The sequence below is a fragment of the Neofelis nebulosa genome, chromosome X, assembly GCF_028018385.1.
Source record: "Neofelis nebulosa isolate mNeoNeb1 chromosome X, mNeoNeb1.pri, whole genome shotgun sequence".
Classification (NCBI taxonomy): domain Eukaryota; kingdom Metazoa; phylum Chordata; class Mammalia; order Carnivora; family Felidae; genus Neofelis; species Neofelis nebulosa.
Genome location: NC_080800.1, coordinates 109673327 through 109691997, shown reverse-complemented (window position 1 = coordinate 109691997; position 18671 = coordinate 109673327). Strand labels below are relative to the sequence as shown.

Genomic DNA, 18671 nt, shown 5'->3' with positions numbered 1-18671 from the left:
CTCCCCCGGGGCTCAAGTCCACACCCATCCTCAGGGGGAGCAGGCATGTCCCACAAGCCTGAGCGGGGGGCAGCAGGGGAGCTCTTGGGAAGCCAAGATGTCTACCTTGTAAGCTGCTGCATCTGGCTCCGTATACAAGTCAGCGTGTCCCCCTGGAGCCCTGGGACAGGTAGGATGCCTGAAATGCAAGATTCCCCCCCAATCCCTCATGCCTGGAGCCCGGCAAAGGGTCCCTCACTGTCCCCAGTAGGTTTGGGGGCACATAGAAGTCCAGCCAGGACTGGGGAAGTACGGGGGTGGGCATGGGTAGGGGGCACAGCTCTGAGATAGTCTGAGAAGGACCCTTTCCTTAATTGGCCTGTGATTCAGTGGGCACATCCGAGCTTAGAGCAGCAGGTAAACACAGCAGGTAAAATTGCCCCAAAGGTCATCCTCACAGTTACCCAGATGGTTAAAAAGGAGGAATTAGTCTGATTTTACAGAAGCAGAAACTGAGGCTTAGGAGGGGCAAGTGATTATCTCAGGGCTGCCCAGCAAGGAAGTGATAATTCTCAGACCAGTGCTTGCTGTTTCGCTGCTGCACAGAGGGATCAGATATTCTGACAGAGATACTGGGAGAGCCTGTCCCTGGTGGGACTTGACCCTATTCTCATACTCACCTCACTATCCCCCCTACCTCAGCCCTGACAGCGACGCTCCGAAACACTGCTGCCTCCCAGGTCCCTTCAGCAGTGGGACTAGACAGAGTGGGGATTTGATCACAGAAACATCAGTTCCTGATGTACCTGATCAATCAGATAGGAACAGTCTGAGTCCTGAGTTCCTGGGGACCTTGTCCTGAAAGGACATCTCCTCTTTCCTTGCGAATCCTTACATTTGCGGTCCTTGCAGCTAAAAAGAGCCTTTTAACACCAGGGTTTGGGGAATGGTCTGCACTTATTTATTAGAGGAGGTGGTATCAGTGTCAGGAAATGGGCTGGATAGTGCCTGGTTTTTTGGCTCCAAACCCTGAGGCTCTGCTGTGTGACCTTGGGCAAGTGTCTTTCCCTCTCTGGGCCTCAGTTTCCTCATTTATCACATCGCCTTGGATTAGACGGCCCCACTCTGATGTAGGATTGAGCCATGTACCTTTCCTTCAATAAACCTCATAGGAATGACGCCTTCCTGTAGGCACGGGGCTGGATGCAGGGGGTTCGGCAAGAAAAGAGGAGTAAGGGTGAGTCTGCTCTGCAAAAGCTCAGATTCCCATCCTGTAACGGTTTTTTTTTTTTTTTTTTTTTTTTGGTCATGCTTTTCCTTCATGCTGACTTACCTTTTCAGAAAATGCCCCCGCTTCCGCTGGAGAATGGAAATTGGCAAAGAGAGAGGGAAAAGGTCCAATTTGCGCCTTTGCTATTTTAGGGGCGGTTGAAATTACCAGCCAAAGTGGAGTGATGCGCTCACTGGAGTGACCTCCGTTCCCCAAGACAGGAGAAAACCCAGGTCCTCTGCTCGTGAAGTGGCTTGAGCTCTTAGGCGTGAGGCATTATTACATAAATTCAAGCTCGCTGCTGATCCTTAGTACCCTGAGTTGCCTGAAGGGGGGAATGGCACTGCCTGCGTGTGCAGCCCGGGCGCTCGGGCCGCCGCTGCAACCGGAGCGAAGAGCGCCCGCCCGCACCACCTGTCCCCGCCGGCATTCCAGAGTAGAGGCCGAATTGGCAGCGAGCCGGCCCGGATCAGTCGCCGCCTCAGTCCTCGCGGGCCCTCCTAGGGGTGTGTCTCGCGGCTTCAACTCCCAGCCGCTCCTGGACGAGCCCCCAAAGGCGTCTTCCTCCCTGGCGGGAGCCGCGCGCACCTCTCTCTTCGCGCTGCTGCCCCGAAGCCGCCGCAGGCGGATGCACGACCTCAGGAGACGCTGGGACCTGGGCTCCCTCTGCCGGGCCCTGCTCACTCGGGGCCTGGCCGCCCTGGGCCACTCGCTGAAGCACGTGCTCGGCGCGATCTTCTCCAAGATTTTCGGCCCCCTAGCCAGGTACGTTTTAGGCGAAAGCGGGACTCGCGCGCCCGGCTCGGGGCGCGCGGGAGCCGCGCGGGGAGGGAAGGCAGCCGCGAGGGGAGGGCAGGGAGCAAAGTTCCAGCCGGCCGGCGGCGGCCGGGCTGGGGGGCTCCGGAGGGGCGCGGCGCGCGTTCGGCCACGCTGCGGCTCCTTCCCCGCCGTTCCGCGGGCACCGGCTGCTCAGCGTCTCCGCTCGCGAGTCGGGCCGCCGGCGGACTCGTCCCCCCGGGGGAACCCCGAACGCCCGGCGCGGGGCTCGCTCGAGGCGGCCGCCAAGGTGGGCGAGCGGGCGCGGGCCAGTGCGGGGCTTCGGGGCGCGCGGCGAGGGAGCCCCGCGAGTCGGGCGGGCGGGGAGGCGGCGGCGTGCGCGCCCAGGGGACTGGGGGCACAGGCACCGGGGAGAGTCCTGTGGGCGAAGCGGGATGGGGATGGGAGCCACCGTGAGCGGAGCGAGACGTGCGGGGGCTCGGCCCGGGGGTGTGAGTTGGGGAGTGGGGCGACCGAGGCGAGCGGCGTCCCGCGGGTACGAGACCCCGCGACACGGCTCCGGAGAGCTCCGGCGGGGGAAGAGGGCAGGCGGCCAGCGGGAAGGAGTCGGGGGGAGGGGGGTGTGCGGCAGGAGCCACAGCGCTGAGCCTGCCGGGAAGGAAGGAAGCGGGGAAGGGCGCCGCCGCCGCCGCCGTGGAGTACTCGGTGTGGAGGGGAGGGGGAAAGGGGCGCAACGGCGGCGCCGGGGGGAGGAGGCGGTGCGGGCGCACGGCGAGCGCGGGCTGAGCTGCGGGACTGACGTAACGAGCTTGGGTTTCCCCCAGCGTCGGGAACATGGATGAGAAATCCAACAAGCTGCTGCTGGCTTTGGTGATGCTCTTCCTATTTGCCGTGATCGTCCTCCAGTACGTGTGCCCCGGCACAGAATGCCAGCTCCTCCGCCTGCAGGCGTTCAGCTCCCCGATGCCGGACCCGTACCGCTCGGAGGATGAGAGCTCCGCCAGGTTCGTGCCCCGTTACAATTTCAGCCGCGGCGACCTCCTGCGCAAGGTAGACTTCGACATCAAGGGCGATGACCTGATCGTGTTCCTGCACATTCAGAAGACCGGGGGCACCACTTTCGGCCGCCACCTGGTGCGCAACATCCAGCTGGAGCAGCCTTGCGAGTGCCGCGTGGGGCAGAAGAAATGCACTTGCCACCGGCCGGGTAAGCGGGAGACCTGGCTCTTCTCCAGGTTCTCCACGGGCTGGAGCTGCGGGCTGCACGCCGACTGGACCGAGCTCACCAGCTGCGTGCCCGCCGTGGTGGACGGCAAGCGCGACGCCAGACTGCGACCGTCCAGGTGAGTGCGCGCCCGCGGCCGAGCAGGCCACTGGAGCGCGGGAGCGGACGTGGGCCCCGGCGGGCGGAGGGCGGGGACGCGCTGCTGACCGCTGCCGGCGCCCCTGTGCGCACCTCGGGGGCCGGGCGGGTGCGCCGGGCTGGGCGGGCGCCAGACTCCTTGGCGCGCACGCTCGCGGCGCCGTGGCGGCCGCAGAAAGCCTGCCCGCTGCGGCTCGGGACGGCTAGTCGGTCTGTGGGCGGGTTGGCCTGCTCCGTGGCCCGGAGGGCGTGCGGGGTGAGCGGCCGGGAGGCCCCTAACGAGCGCCCCTCGGCCGCCGCCGGGACAGGGTACCGCACGCGGACTCCGCACCGGAGCGCCGGGAAGAACCGGTCTCTGTGTGTGGCGTCCCTGAGCGCCTCCTCTTCTTTCTCTTCTTTTCTCTGCGCCCCGGTCCCAAAGCCTCCTTTCTGCCCTCTCGTCCTTTTCCCGCTCCGCATTCTCCCCCACTGCTTCTCTCACTTCCTCTATTTGCCCTTCTTTCTCTTGCTCCTGATCTCGTCGGCTCCTGGCCCTGGCTCTTGCACTTTCCCTCTTCCTCACTTTGCTGCTCGTTCTTTCTCTTTTACTCTTTCTGGTTTTTCTCTTTTTGCTTGACTTCCGCCACTCTCCTCCTTTGTCTCCTCTGGCTCTGCTCTTCCCGGGCGATTGGGTGACCCTCTGCCGCTGTCCGGGGACACCGGGGAGGGCTGGTGGTACCCAGGTTGCGCCCCTCGCTACTGGCTGCACTGGAGGCACCCGCAGCGCTTTGAGAGTGAGGGGGCACCGTGCGCGCCGAAGGGCGAGCTGGGACTCTTCCCTGACCCCATGTGGGGTTCAGTCTTGAAGAACCCCTCCAGATGTACAGATCCCGAGCCCCAGCGTGGGGGGCCGGCAGCCCACGTGCTGGGAACCGGGTCTGATGCAGAAAAAGGTGATTTATGAAGTCTGTAGCCAGTTGCTTTTGAAGCTAGGGCATTTTCCTCCATCCAGCCGCAATGCCCAGTTGCTGGAGGTCATGGAGTGCCATAAAAGCGGGAGAGGAAGAAGGGCAGGTTGGGCTGGAGTTGCTCTGGCCAGGGGTCCCATTCTGCCACTGTCCCCAAAACAGATCTGGGCTGGGGCAGGGAGCCCAGGGACTGGACTGGGTGAGTCTAGTTGCCAGGGGGGCCCTGGACGGGGTCTTTGGGCAGGCGGGGACAAGGCTGTGCTCTCTGCCTCCCCATCAGGCATCACGGGTGGGGGGGTACTCCAGGCTGCTGTTTACATTAGCTGTGTACCTGGGAGGCTCCCAGCTCCCACTCCTGCCTCCCCAACCCCCCAAGCAGGGTACTCCAAGTAGGTGCTTTGCAGACACTCTTGCAATGCAACAGCCAGTGCAGTTTCTTTTTTCTAGATGCAGGCAAATGGAGCCCTCTGACTTTCTGGTCACCATTGAATTTTGAAGAGACCTCACCCCGCTTCATTCTCCCTTCCCTCAGGCTACAGTGTCTTTTCTTGAATGCTGGGATTCTGGCAGAATCCGTTGAACTTTCACTGCCTTAACAGGCCTAACAGATTTTGTTTTGTTTTGTTTTGTTTTGTTTTTTTTCAATCCTAAGCAAACCTTGGTTCCAGGAAGGTTGCCACCTCAGTCCATTGTGGGAGTTGTGTAAGTCATTGCCACCATAGGATTCTGGTGTTCAAGAAGATCCCAAACAATTTGGCAATATCGAAAATAATCTCACTTGCTGGTGGAGCTTGTAGGTGTAGTGAGGGGTGGTGATATTTAAAAAAAAAAAAAAAAAAAAAAAAGCTCTTTAGAGCAAAAATAGAATCCCACAGCCATGACTATATCCTGAGAAGTAGAAATGAGGTCTTGGCCACTATGGAAGCCATGGTTCTGTCTAGAGCTCCACGGGGCACATGTGCCTTTTGAAATCCTTTTGGACATGTAGGTCAGGGTGTGACATGATCTCTAAGCGCACCTTTCAGATGTGGTCCGGATTATATCTTTTTTTTGGTAGCCACTGTCCTCTGGCAGATCCCTTCAGAAATTTTCCTTCAGAAGTTTTCCGTAAGATAACCAGACCCCTCAAGGGGAGGGTTCATCCTCTGGGATTGTCCCAAATCGAAGCAAAATTATCTGAATGAAATGAGATTTTCTTGGTCGTAGAAAGGGTGATACCACAGTGCCATCTAGTCTAATTAAAGAGGAACCACTTTTTAAAGAGAGTTATTGGCTCTCACAATATTTGCACAAATTAAATAAAATTTGTTAGAGAAACACACTGCTACCCCAAGGGCACCTTTTTACTTCACTGATTCCTACCCACCTCCAGAAATCTTCATCTTAAAGAATAGGGATAGCTCGAGGGTTCCAGCATTTCCCAAGGTGTTGATACATCCCTGCCTTCAGGACCAGTTCAGTGAGTTCTGATAATCTCCAAGAGGGAAGGTATGCGTAAGTGTGTGAGTGAGAGTGTGTGTGTGTGTGTGTGTGCGCGCGCGTGTGTCTGTGTGTGTGTGATGAAAATTTAGACACGGGCAGCAGTGATGCGTGGGGGTGAAGAGCTGGTCTCAGGAGATGAGAGTCAGCCATGAGGACTTCCTGTGTGGAGTGCTCTTCTGTGCCAGCTGCTGGTCTCTGTGCTCCCCTGAACTGAGGAGAACAGCAGCTCTGTCTGTTTGGCCTGGGAGTCCCGACACCTGGGCTTCAGCTTCAGGCCCGCCACGAACCAGCTGTGTGACCTTGGACCGGGGCCTGTCCAAGCCTCACGTATGGAGAGTGCGCTTGCAGTGTCCTTGGGAAGGGGGCAGAGTGGGCAAAAGTATCCCCGTTTGTCAGATGAGCGTGAAGCCAAAGCGGGTGAAGGACTTTCCCAAGGTCATGGAGCTCTTTAGTGGCACAGTGGGAATCTTCTTCCAATTCTGCCTGCTCTGTTGGCCGCGTCTTGATGAGCAGGGGATTGGAGCAAACACGGTGAGGGACTTCATGTTAGTCATGCCCACGGAGTGAACGCTGGATAGATGGTAACCGATACCGTTGTCACCGACATCATCGCCTTTTTCAGTAACGTTACATGTGTGAGTTTGGACGAGTGATTGGAGCAGGGTCGCCGCACCCATTGGGAGGAGAACAGATTTGTAGCTCCCTGAGGCTTTTAGCTCAGCAGCAACGAGGGCCACTTTCTGACTCGAAACCGTCTATCCACATTAAGGGGGTGGGGAGGGGGGAGGGGCCATCGTGCCTGCGGGCCAGGACCCTGAATCCCACTCCCACTGCTACTTGTGCTGTGCTTCCCTGCCTCGGCGGATGGCAGGGTGCTTGCGTGATATGGGAACGGCTGTGAGCACGTTGCCTGGCGAGGACAAAGAGAATGCGTGGCTGGCAAAAGGCTCAAGTTGTTTATTGAGAATAATAGTTCTCAAAAAGAAAAAAAGAAACAAAAAGAAACGACTAGAAATTGCATTTCATGCATCTGTCTGCCAATATGTTGTTTGGGGTCAGAGAAGGGTCCCGCTCATTCTAGAATTTCTAAGACCTTTTTTTTTTTTTTTTGAAAATGTACCAGAGCATTCTTGCTTCCCAGCTGTTAAGACTCCCGAATTCTGCAGGCTCTTCTCAGGCCAAATCCCCTCTGTCTGTAGCCAACTCCAGTGCACCACTTAGTCTGTGGGAGGAATTCAGAACTGGGCACAGGGAACGTGCGCTGGCCTCATTTTTCTCTGCCAGGTACCGTAGCGGCTGGCACACACGGGGCGGCGGGAGGGTGCAGGGGCACAGATCAGACGCTGTGGCTGGTGCAAGTCAAAGAATCCGATCGCGATTTTCCTCTTGCATCCTCGACTTCTAGTGTCTCTGAATCTTGCAGGGGCCGTACGGAAGAGTAATGAACTGTCATCTAAAATCCAGTAGGGCATCACTGACAGGAGAAGACTGAGAGGCACTTACAGGGAGAAAAGCTTTCTTTCGCTTTCCGTTTCCTTCAAAAAGGTGGCTCTGTTTGGAAAGAGCCGCGTCTTAGCAAGAACTCCGTGGTGCCTGTGCCTACTCATGGCCTCACGTGCCCAGGCTCCCACTCCTTCCCGTTCTGGATCCTGCGGTGAGGCGGGATGACACGCGGGGCCTTCGGGTGCCAGGTATGGGGCGAGGGGGCGAGCATGCATTTCTTCAGCTGCCTTTGAAAAGACCTGTCAGAGCCTCCCACCTCCTTCGCAGGAGAAGGGGAGAAGCTCGGTATCACACGTGTCGTGGCGTGGACGGCAGTCATGTTGTCGGAATCCCGTCAAAACTCTTCCCTCCTCAGGGTAAAAAAAAAGGGCTCTTCGGGGTGAGCATTTCTTAACCGTAATTTTCGATCAGTGGTGCCGTGTGGCAAGAAGAATGTTAGCGCTTTGCCTTTTACAGATACCTGTCGTCAACTTCGGTAGTGGGAGGTGACACGAACGATTAGTCATCTTTTCCATCGTTATTCATTACGCAAAATTTTGTGAAACTGCCCATTATCTTCCAGGGAAGGCACGTCATTCTTGCTGTCGCAGAGCTTACAATAGAACGAAATAATTTGGGAGTTTAGGCATTTAATAAAGGAGGGGGATTTTGTTTGGAAACGATTTGAATATCTGGAATGTCTTTAAAATGGCACACCTTCGCAGGAATATAGCAAAACGTGGAGAAAAGTCCATCCGTTTATGTGAAAGTTGATGTCTAATCAGCAAACTGTGAAGTATCATGACCTCTGCACAGTGCTAGCAGTTGGGGGAGATTAGAGCCAAGACAAAGGCTGAAAAGCCAAGGTCACCATCTTTAGCCACAAGTCCGTAAAGATTAGAGGGTAAAGTGCAGAACTGTGTAGTACAGACAGGTCAGAGTTGGGGGTGGGGTGGGGGAGGGCTTGTCATTTGGAGCAGGTCCACCCCCTCCCCACCCCCGTAGAATGGGAGGTTTAACCAAGACGCTTTCTCAGGCCCATTCCTTCCTGAGTAATGAGGAACAGGCCCGAAACAGGAGAGATGTATTCAGGAAGGCGTCTGGGAATGAGTGGGTTGTATTTAGAAGAAAAGAGGCATTGTGGGTGGGCATGGCATCCTTCTGGCATCATGAGGTTCGGCAGCCTCACCTAGCCAGGGCTGGCCGGAACCGAGAAGGTCACGGTCGGGGAAGGGTGAAGGAGGTGGGTGGGGGAGGCCTCATTGTTGACGTCCTGGAATGGTAGTGAGGAAGTTGAACCCCAGTGACGAGGAGAAGCACTTGGGTGGAAGGAATGTAAAAAACACAAAAGGACATGAAGGGTGGAGTCCAGCTGGATGCATCTTCTCGATGTCTGGAGTGGAGGTAGCACCAGGGGTCAAATCGCAGAGCTTGAGGAGGGCATCTAGTTTGGGTTGGAGGGCGCTATACCGAAGAGCTGTGACTGGTCTATGTGGCCTAGATGTCTAGTGGCCAAGGCTTATAGGGAAGGGCAAACCACTATGGGGCAGATTAGGGCTTAGTTGTGTATGTGGGAGTCTGTGAACCCAGTTAATCTGATTTCACAATTGGCATTATTATTTAAATGATAGCTGCAATTCACATGTGGGGCTCTCAGCCAAGGAGAAGGATGTTTGAATAGAGGAAAAGATAGACAGTTATGATTACATAAAAACGAGAACTGTTCATCTGTCAAGAAGTATCCAAAATGGAAAGGCATATGTCAGACTGATGAAAATATGCACAACAAATAAAACTGACAAAAAGATGACATCTTTTCTGTATAAAGGACTCCTACGAATTGATTAGAAAAACAAAGAATATGACCAGACAATTTACAGCACGGGAACCACAACTAGTTGACAGACATGGAAACACTGTTTAGTCCCACAAGGGTGTGGTAGATATCCTAATTCTCACACGTTGTAAGTGGGTGTGTAAATTCGAATGATTCTATTGGAAATAAATTAGATAATATAAACAGAGAACGTTAAAAATATTTATTTGTTTGACCTATAATTTCTTTCCTGGGATTTTACTGAGAGCCGTAGTCCTGCACACAGTTTTCATTCATTCACTCACTTATTTACTTATTCACTTTTTAATTCAATAAATATTTATTGAGAGTCCCCCTATCACTGTGCTATGTGTGGGGGGCACTGTCAGGAACAGGGCAGATGTGCGTGGAGTGGGAAAGACAGACATGAAACCAACACTTAATGACTTAAAATTGTTGAGAAATACCGCGGGCGGGGGAAGTATAACGTGATATAATGGTACACTGGAGTTCTTTATAAGTGCAACAAATTGGAAAAATCTGGACATCCACATAGAGGAGAATGGCTCAAGGAATCTCAGTGCATCCACTCGGAGGATTATTACAAAATCATTTAAATGTCCTTTCGTAGAGTATGGAAAATTGCTAGTGATTTAAAGCTAAGGGAACAAGAGATAGACAATTATGGACCCATTTACAGCTATGTTAGAGAGAAGGGGTGGAGAGCGGGAGAGGGAGGGAGAGAGAGTGGGAGAGAGAGAGAGAGAGAGAGAGAGAGAGAGAGAGAGAGGGACAAAACATCTTCCCATCCCTCTGAATCTGAGCGTAAAAGACAAAGATTGAAAGAAAAATACCAGGATATTAGTAGATCCATTAGTGGCTTATTCTTACTCTGCTTCTCTGAAGGTTTTGCGCTTCCTTTATGAGTATGCATGACTTTTATAATAAAAGTAAACATTAACAATTTTAGAAATGGTGTTTTATTTTGGCTGTGGTAAATTATACTCATGTCAACCTTTTGGCTCCCGAAGATTGTGGCTGGCTATTTCATTAGCCTCTTGATATCCGGGGGGCTCTTAATGAGGAAAGCAGTTTCAGCTAAATAAACTCTCAGACTGGAAGGCAGAGGTGAGGAATCCGCTCAGGTGATTTTTTTTTGATGAGTGGCTGTTATCATATGCTAAAGACACCATGGAACTCTTACACTCAGTACAGTATAGAGATATTTGAATGGATTGCTTTTGTTGTTTCTCTGTTTAAAAGTTAAATGGAAGGGCGCCTGGGTGGCTCAGTCGGTTAAGTGTCTGACTCTTGATTTTGGCTCAGGTCATGATCCCAGGGTTGGGGATCGAGCCTTGCGTAAGGCTCCATGGTGAGCATGGGGCTTGCTTGGGATTCTCTTTCTCTCTCCTTCCCCATCTTTCTTCCCCTTCCCTGTTTGGTCTCTTTCTCCCTCTCTCAGAATAAGTAAATAAACGTTAAAAAAATAAGTGAACTGGAACAGGAAATTAATAGTGGTACACAACTGGAAATAATAAGACTTGTTCGGCTCAGCCAGAGCCACCCAAGATAACCTAGACTCTGAATCTTCATGAGCCTCTTTCCAGGTCAGCTATGCCAGAGCTAATGGTCTGGCTCAAAGAGTCCAGTCCCGGGGCTGGTGAAGGGCTCTCGTTCCAAACATCCACAACTGAGAGCTTCGGTCACTTAGTGCTCATGTTGTCCTCATCCAAGAAAGGAAGGGAGTCCTCTTTGCTGGGACAGCCTGCTCGCAGAGCAGTTTTCCTTCATAAGAGCATTGCCCCCAGTTAAATAGAAATTAAATTACTTACAAATTAACTAATATACTTAGAAGTGAAATTTAGGAATTCTGAATTAAGTTGATTAGACCACTTCATTCCTCAGCTGCTCCGGGTATCTGAGGGGCTACTATATACAGTGAGGTGCATAATCTTAAACTGTTGAAACTCCACCGAAACCCCATTCTAGGTACCAGCTATTTTGACAGTGTAAAGAATGTGCTTCACAGCTGAAAAGCCGATATCGACATTTGAAGACAGATAAAAGAAGATATTTAGTCACTGAGTTTAGAAAAAAAAAAGGTACCGGTGGGAATGTTCTCTTTTCAATTAAAGCATAATGAAGAATCCAATTGATGGTATACGTCTTCTCATACAATGCCTTTGTAAGCTTGCAGAAATATTTGCCTAACTTGAGTAAAATATTTATTGGCAAAAGAGCATTTCTAGTTTCACTGGGTATTGGACTTCACAGATTATTCCGTTGGTCTTATTGCATCCCATTTGTTATTTCTGCCATTTTGCCTCCGAGAACAGTGTTGAAGACTTTGACACATTTCAGAGCATTACACTAAATAAATCTGTCTTGCACATTCTACTGTGCTTTTTCTGGAATATTATAAATATTCAAATGTAGGCACACTTGCAAATTCAAAATAAAATTCAATACATGCAAATTCTGCATAAATTCCATATTTATAACTTAGCAATAGTTATGAACTTGTTATCCTATGATATAAATATATCAAAAAGGAGCTCATGGGAATTACCAATAAATATATTTTTCTGATTAAACTGTGGATTCTTTTTTAGTCACCATTTAAGCTTCAATTCTGGGATATATTATAAGAGAATAATTTGCACTTCATTTACTCTGAATTGTCAAGAATCATGTTCTTCCCCGATGTAAATGTCTGCAAAAAGGACTTCTTATTCAGTTTGATTGCTTTTTAAATTTTACCAGCAGAGATGCCCTAGTGAGCCTAAGAGAATTGGTCTGTTTCTTGTGAAGAGTTTAGTTCTAATGAATCACTTCCATGCACTTTTCTGAAGGAATATAGGGCAATTGAAATGTGTAATGCATTGATTTACATTCCTTGCATTAATTGACTTTCTCCCATAACTATACTAATAAAGACAAGTCTTCAGTATAGTATCAGCTCCGATTCACTGATGGATATCATTGGACTTTTGCTAGCTTCCTACAGGAGAGTGAATGCCGCAAAGAGGGTTTAGAAATTGACTAGGGTGACCAGGTTATAGACAGGAAACTAACTCAGAGATACTTCAAAAAAGTCCTTTGATCTTGGCAGCCAGCTTCTCAGTTAATGTAATAAATAGAAGTTGACTAAACTCACCAGTTGAAAGACCTAGATTATCACATTGGATGAGAATATGAACTCCAGCCACGTGCTGTGCATAAAAGACAAAGCTAAAACATAAGGATACAGGTGGGATTGGAATAGATGCACTCTGCCAATACCAACCAGAAGAAAGCTGAAGTAGTTCAGTTGATATCAGATGAATACCCTAAATGAAAACCTTTATTGCGGATATACGGGATCACTGAATAACGGCAAAAAGTTCCATTTTCCGGATAGCAATCCTAAACTTGTATGCACTTGATACCTTGTTTTAAAATATATAAAGCACAAACTGACAGGGCACTCGGGAGATGTTGTAAAGTCTGCTGATCTCTTTCAGAAATCGACAGATGAAACGAACAAAAAAAAATGGGTAAAGATACAGAGATTTGGTTAACAAGCTCAGTGTAATGGACCTGCACCCAATTAAAAAAATGCACATTCTTCTCAAGCACATATGGAACAGTTGTAAAAATAGACCATATACTAAGCTGTAAAGTTAGTCTGGAAAAACTTCAGTGAGTAAATATCTTACAGACCATACTATCTGACCAGGCAGTGCTTAGTCATTGGATGTTGTAATCAGTTAGGCAGGAACAAGGGATGAGACTCTGAGTGCATGAGAAGGAACTAGTAGCTTGATATATTTGGAAGGGTTGCCAATTCTTCACTGACCACATCAGGTTTCTTAATTCACATGCAAGAGTGTAGAACTCCAAGACTGGCAAAGAGAAGTGCTGGAAAGTGATGGTTTGACCCAGGTAGGTTGGCCTGATTTTCCCTGGAGACCTATTGATGTTTTGGGGTACCTATTAAGACAGGCCCTATGCCAGGGGCATAACGTGTATTTTTCTCATTTAATCCTAAAACAACCCTCTAAGGTAGATGTTTTAAAAATCCATTTAAAGATGAAAAAACAGAAAATTGGGCCCAAATCTACCCAGCCAGTCAATATAGGAGCTGACAGTTTAAAAAGAATTAGGCCACTTGGCTTGTCTCATATGTTTTAATGGCCACAAAACTTTGAGACAAATCTCCAGAAGCCTCTACCCACTTTTTGGCCATGTCTGTTGTACGAGCTAAGTAAAATCGAGACTTGTTATCTGATATCTTTTCAAAACATCTTCTAGAAAGTTTAATCAGAATTACTCTTTAAAGGTGAATTCTGCAGCTCTTTATGCCCCTTCTTAAATGAAGACTTAGATCTCCAACAATAAAGAAAGTATAAGCAGATATCCAAGATATTGCAAGTGCGTTTGACACTGATTTACAGAGAAGAATGCAGTTTTAGGGGAAGTAAACAAAGAAAGGAGTTATGCTAGAGGAAAGATTATTTTCGGGTAAGGAAAATGAGGACCTTAACTGTATTTTAATTTATGCCCCATGCGGACTTAAAATATGGTGCACACACTTGATAAGATTTGTAAGAGGCCAAAGCATCTTAGTCCTTCAGGAATGTTGGCAGTTGCCTCATTAGCGAAGTCACTTGCACCGCTCTGACTGTGGCCTGTTTCTATAAATGACCATCACTTTTTGCCCTGTGTCTGGCCTGTGTAGACACAGCCTTCGGAGGGTAGTGTGAATGAGTTCTGCCAGATCAATTCACATGGTCTTGAAACATGAAAGCCAGTGAAATGAAGATACTTTCTCTCAAAACCAAGTGAGGAATCTTTAAGCCTGCTCTTATCCCGGGGGCTCATCATGAAGATAGGAGTGACCATTCTCTCTCTTTCGGAAGAGGCTGCTTTGGAAAAGAGAACATGTGAATTAGCCCGGGCCTACCAGCCTGGCAGACATGAATGCGGGGGGCCAAGAAATTAGGTTGACGGCATTGAAGGATGGTAAAAAGATGCCCAGTGTAACCAGAGGCCAGGGTGACCTTGGAGTGATGGCCACCTCAGCAGGTAACTTACAGCCGAGACTTTCCGAAGTGGAACATTAACTGGCACGACATCCTGAAGGTCGAAAAATAGAGCCTATTAGCCAGATACACTAGATGCAGAAATACTTAGTGTTTTTGTGATTGGTTTTGCTTAGGGTCGTGCAGTGTGTTCTAGGAGTGAAATAGGCCAACTCCAACTCATGAAAGCAACGTTGGAATGAAGCATTTTGGGGTGAATGATGCGTAGTAGGCTTTTATGAAAACTCACTTCAGTACCAATTTTAATGGACATGTAGAAGTGATTTTATGCATAAACACACCATAAGATTACTGAAAGACAATTACTCTAATATGTGACTGTGGACCTGAAGCAAGGTATTTTTAAAAATAGTTTTGCGTTATTGAACAAAATGGCCTGTGCGTTATTTCTCCTTGAAGGTAAGGATCCATGCTTAGCATCCACCACTCTCACTTTGTTCTTTGTGACTTGGAAGCAAATCAAAAGATAAAAAAGATATCATTTCAGCATTAGTATAGCATTTTACAATCTTCTGGCAGCATTTGTATTTATCACCATATGGGTGTACGTTAAATCTGCATATCTCCCTCTCATTTATATGTTTATGAAGTTATAAAGATATACACATGTGCACACAAAGTAATTAAGCAAGTGATATGTGTTTGACAATGTTTGGTGACTTAATGCCAATTAGAGGGGGGTTAAAAAAAAAACCTTGCTTTTCTAATCCAATTGCTTCCATGCTTTTTGGTGTATGCACTTAAGGACAGAATCCATTTAAAGTGAGGAGATTTGCATACGTGCAGCTTTGAGCGAGACTTCTATTTATTCCAGATGGCCTTGAAAAATTATACCGAGGGCCTCAGAGACCTGGATGTCACGAGATCCATTAGGATGAGACTGAAATCACACTTGGGTTTCCAGCACTTTCTCCTGTACGAGAAGGGGGTGTGCTTTTGATACGGGGGAGGCTGAAGGTATGTCTATGGCGTAGCTAGACTGTTCAGTGAAGCCCAGTGAGCTCAGCTCAGCTCAAGGAGGGAGTCCTGTGTTGCAGGCACCTCATCTACCCCGCTTCTAAGAAAATGGCTCATGATTTTCCAGAGTTCAGCAGAATGCCAAGTTAAAGGCTGCAAGCACGGAAGTGAGCAGTTACACGGACAGTCTCGCCTTTTAAAAAATACGGTTGCATTGGAATGGGCAAGTTTGCGATGCCCCCCATTGAATGTCCTTTTTCCTTTTCAAGCACGGTGATTATTCCTTGTGGGAAGTCTATGGTTCTAGTATCTAGGGAGGGTGTGGGGTCTCAGGCTGTGACCTTTGGCTGGGAATATCTTCTCTAGAGAATGTCATAGAGGTCTTGCTTCCGTGATGACAGCAGACAGACCAGGGACCACGAAAATCCAGCTCTTCTGGTTTGCTGGGGTCTGACCCCGGGATGTAGCTCTTTCTGGTTATTGTAGGGGAGCTCTTGTATGTAGCGAGCCTGCTAAGATGCAGAGATCTGAGTGCCACAAAGCCCGAGGGATGCACAGCTATATCATTTGGCTCTTGGGCTCGGAGTTTGGCTTTGCACAAGAAACCTAGAAGGAAGAAAAGAAATGTTCTCCCATAACTTCAAGCCCGTCGAAATATTCAAGAAATGGTAGGAGTTCCAACTGAAATGTCAGAAGCTAAAACTGGGTGTGAGAAAGAGAAACGCTATTGGGGGCAAAAGATAAATTATTGCCATAATTATTTTTTAATGTTTTTTGTTTATTTACCTACCCCGAGAGACAGAGGGAGCGGAGAGAGAGGGACAGAGAATCCCAAGCAGGCCCCGCACTGCCATCACACACACAGCCTGACACGGGGCCCGAAACCACAAACCACGAGATCACTACCCGAGCCAAAATCAAGAGTTGGACGTGTAACCGACTGAGCCACCCAGGCGCCCCAATTATTGCCATAAGTAAATGACAGATTGCCCCTGAATGACTTAGCCCCACCCCCCAGGTTTAGCTCTGGGAACAATCAGCTGTACCCACATCTTCTTTAGGGCCCTAGAGACAGGCAATAGCACCACTTAGGTCTTGGGGCCACTGGTGGCTGTCAGTGTGGAATTCTGGGACACCATGGTCCAGCTGGATTGGGGTGAGAGCTAGTTTGGGGTGGCTCTGATGATTCAGCATAATTCACTCGAGATTCATCCAATCTTGCTTGTACCAATAGTTTGTATTTTTTTATTGCTGAAGATTCTTCCTTGGTTAGTATGAACCATACTTTGTTTAACCACTGATCTGTTGAAGGACACCTGGACTGATTCTAGTTTTTGGCTATTATGAATAAAGCTGCTATGAACATTAGTGTATAGACTTCTGTGGGATGATCAGTGTTCATTTCTCTAGGATAAATGCTCAAGAATGCAATTGCTGGGTCATTTTGTAATTACGTGTTTAGTTTTATGAGAAACCACCAAACTGTTTTTCTGAAATGGCCATATATCATTTCACATTCCCAGAAGCAACGCGTGGCTGCATCCCAATTTCTCCCTATCCTTTACAGCATTGGGTGTTTTCACTGTTTTTTATTTTAGCCATTCTGATAGGTGTGCAGTAACATCTCATTGTGGTTTTAATTCACCTTTCCCTGATGGCTGATGATGTTCAGCATTCTTTCGCATTCTGACTTGCCATCTGGGCGTTGGTGCAATGTCTGTTCATGCCATTTGCCCATTTTCTGATAGGATTGTTTCGTCTTTAACTGTTGAGTTTTTAGTGTCACTTTTATATTCTGTATATTAGTATTTTGTCAGATACATTGTTTGCACATATTTTCTCTATGTCCGTTGCCTGCCTTTCATCTTCAACGTGGTATTTGACAGAGCAAAATTTCTGATTTTGATGAGGTTCAGTGTATCAGTTTTCCCCTTTATGGATCATGATTTGGTGTCAGGTTTGAGGACTCTTTGCCTAGCCCTAGATCTTGAAGACTTTCTCTTGAGTTTTTTTCTAAAGGTTTTATAATTTTAACTTCTACTTTTAAATCTGATACTTTTTAAAATTATTTTCTTATTTTGATACAGTTCCTAGTTCATGCATCATCATATTCACCCTTTTAAAGCATGCAGTTCAGTGGCTTTTAATATATTCATAAAGTTGTGCTATGACTGCCACTAGCAAATTTCATCCATTATCAGTCGCTGTCCATTCTTTCCTCACCCCAGCTATTTCATGGGTGTGAAAGGGCACCTTATTGTGGTTTTGATTTGCATTTTCCTGACAGGTTATGATGTTGAGCATCTTTTTGTGTGCGTATTGCCCATTTGGATGTATTATTTGAGGAAATGTCTATTCAGATACGTTGCCATTTTTATTTTTATTTTTTCTCCTTGTTATTCAGCTAGGTATCCTTTAAAAAAAAAAAAGGTTTATTTAAGTAATCTCTTTACCTCACATGGGACTTGAAATCAAGACCCCGATCAAGAGTTACACACTCCTCTGACTGAGCCTGGCAGGTGCCACTGAGTTAGGTGCTCTTTATAGAGTCTAGATTCAAGTCTCCCATCAGATATATGCATTGCAGGTATTTTCCTCTCTCAGGGAGTCATCTCCTTAGCCTCTTCATGATGCTCATTGAAGCACAAAAGTTTTAAATTTTCATGAAGTCCAATTTAACTGTTCTTTGTTTTGTCCCTTATGAAGGCTATGCCTCACCTAAGACCACAGAGATTTACCCTTATATTTTCTTCTAAGAGTTTTATAGCTTTATCTCTTCAGATAAGCTCCATGAGCTGTTTTGAGTTATTTTTTGTGCATGTTGTAAGGGGGTCTGACTTCATTCTTCTCTATGAGATTATCAATTTTCCCACCATTGTTTGTTGAAAAGACTTTTTACTTTATTGAATTGCCTTGGTACCTTTGTTGAAAATCAGTTGACCATAAGTGTATGGGTTTATTTGTGGATTCTATTTTGTTCATATATACAGCCATTTAAAAAATTATTTATTTATTTATTTATTTATTTATTTATTTATTTATTTTTTTATATAATTTATTGTCAAATGGCTAACATATAGTGTGTAAAGTGTGCTCTTGTTTTTTGGGGTAGATTCCCGTGGTTCATCGCTTACATAGAACACCCAGTGCTCATCACAACAAGTGCCCTCCTCAATGCTCATCACCCATTTTTCCCCCTCCCTCACCCCCCATCAGGAAACTACAGATGCTGTGGAGGATGTGGAGAAACCGGAACCCTCTTGCACTGTTGGTGGGAATGCAAACTGGTGCAGCTGCCCTGGAAAACAGTGTGGAGGTTCCTCAAAAATTAAGAATAGAACTACCCTACGACCCAGCAATAACACCACTAGGAATTTATCCAAGGGATACAGGAGTGCTGATTCATAGGGGCACATGTACCACAATGTTTATAGTAGTGCTTTCAACAATAGCTAAATTATGGAAAGAGCCCAAATGTCCATCAAAAAAGATATTTTATTTTTACGTAATCTCT

The 18671-nt window shown here is 47.9% G+C and overlaps 1 protein-coding gene across 2 annotated transcripts in view; it reads left to right on the top strand.

Moving 5' to 3' along the window:
- Positions 1-1531: 1531 nt before the first annotated feature.
- HS6ST2 (heparan sulfate 6-O-sulfotransferase 2) overlaps positions 1532-18671 on the top strand; it is a 289752-nt gene continuing 272612 nt past the window's right edge. The window contains exons 1-2 of one of the 2 annotated variants that reach the window (XM_058713042.1): positions 1532-2014; positions 2851-3369. In XM_058713042.1, the coding sequence (XP_058569025.1) occupies positions 1587-2014; positions 2851-3369 (947 nt within the window). In that variant the 5' untranslated portion in view covers positions 1532-1586. The remainder of the gene's footprint in view (positions 2015-2850; positions 3370-18671) is intronic. The other variant, XM_058713043.1, reaches the window with a different exon arrangement.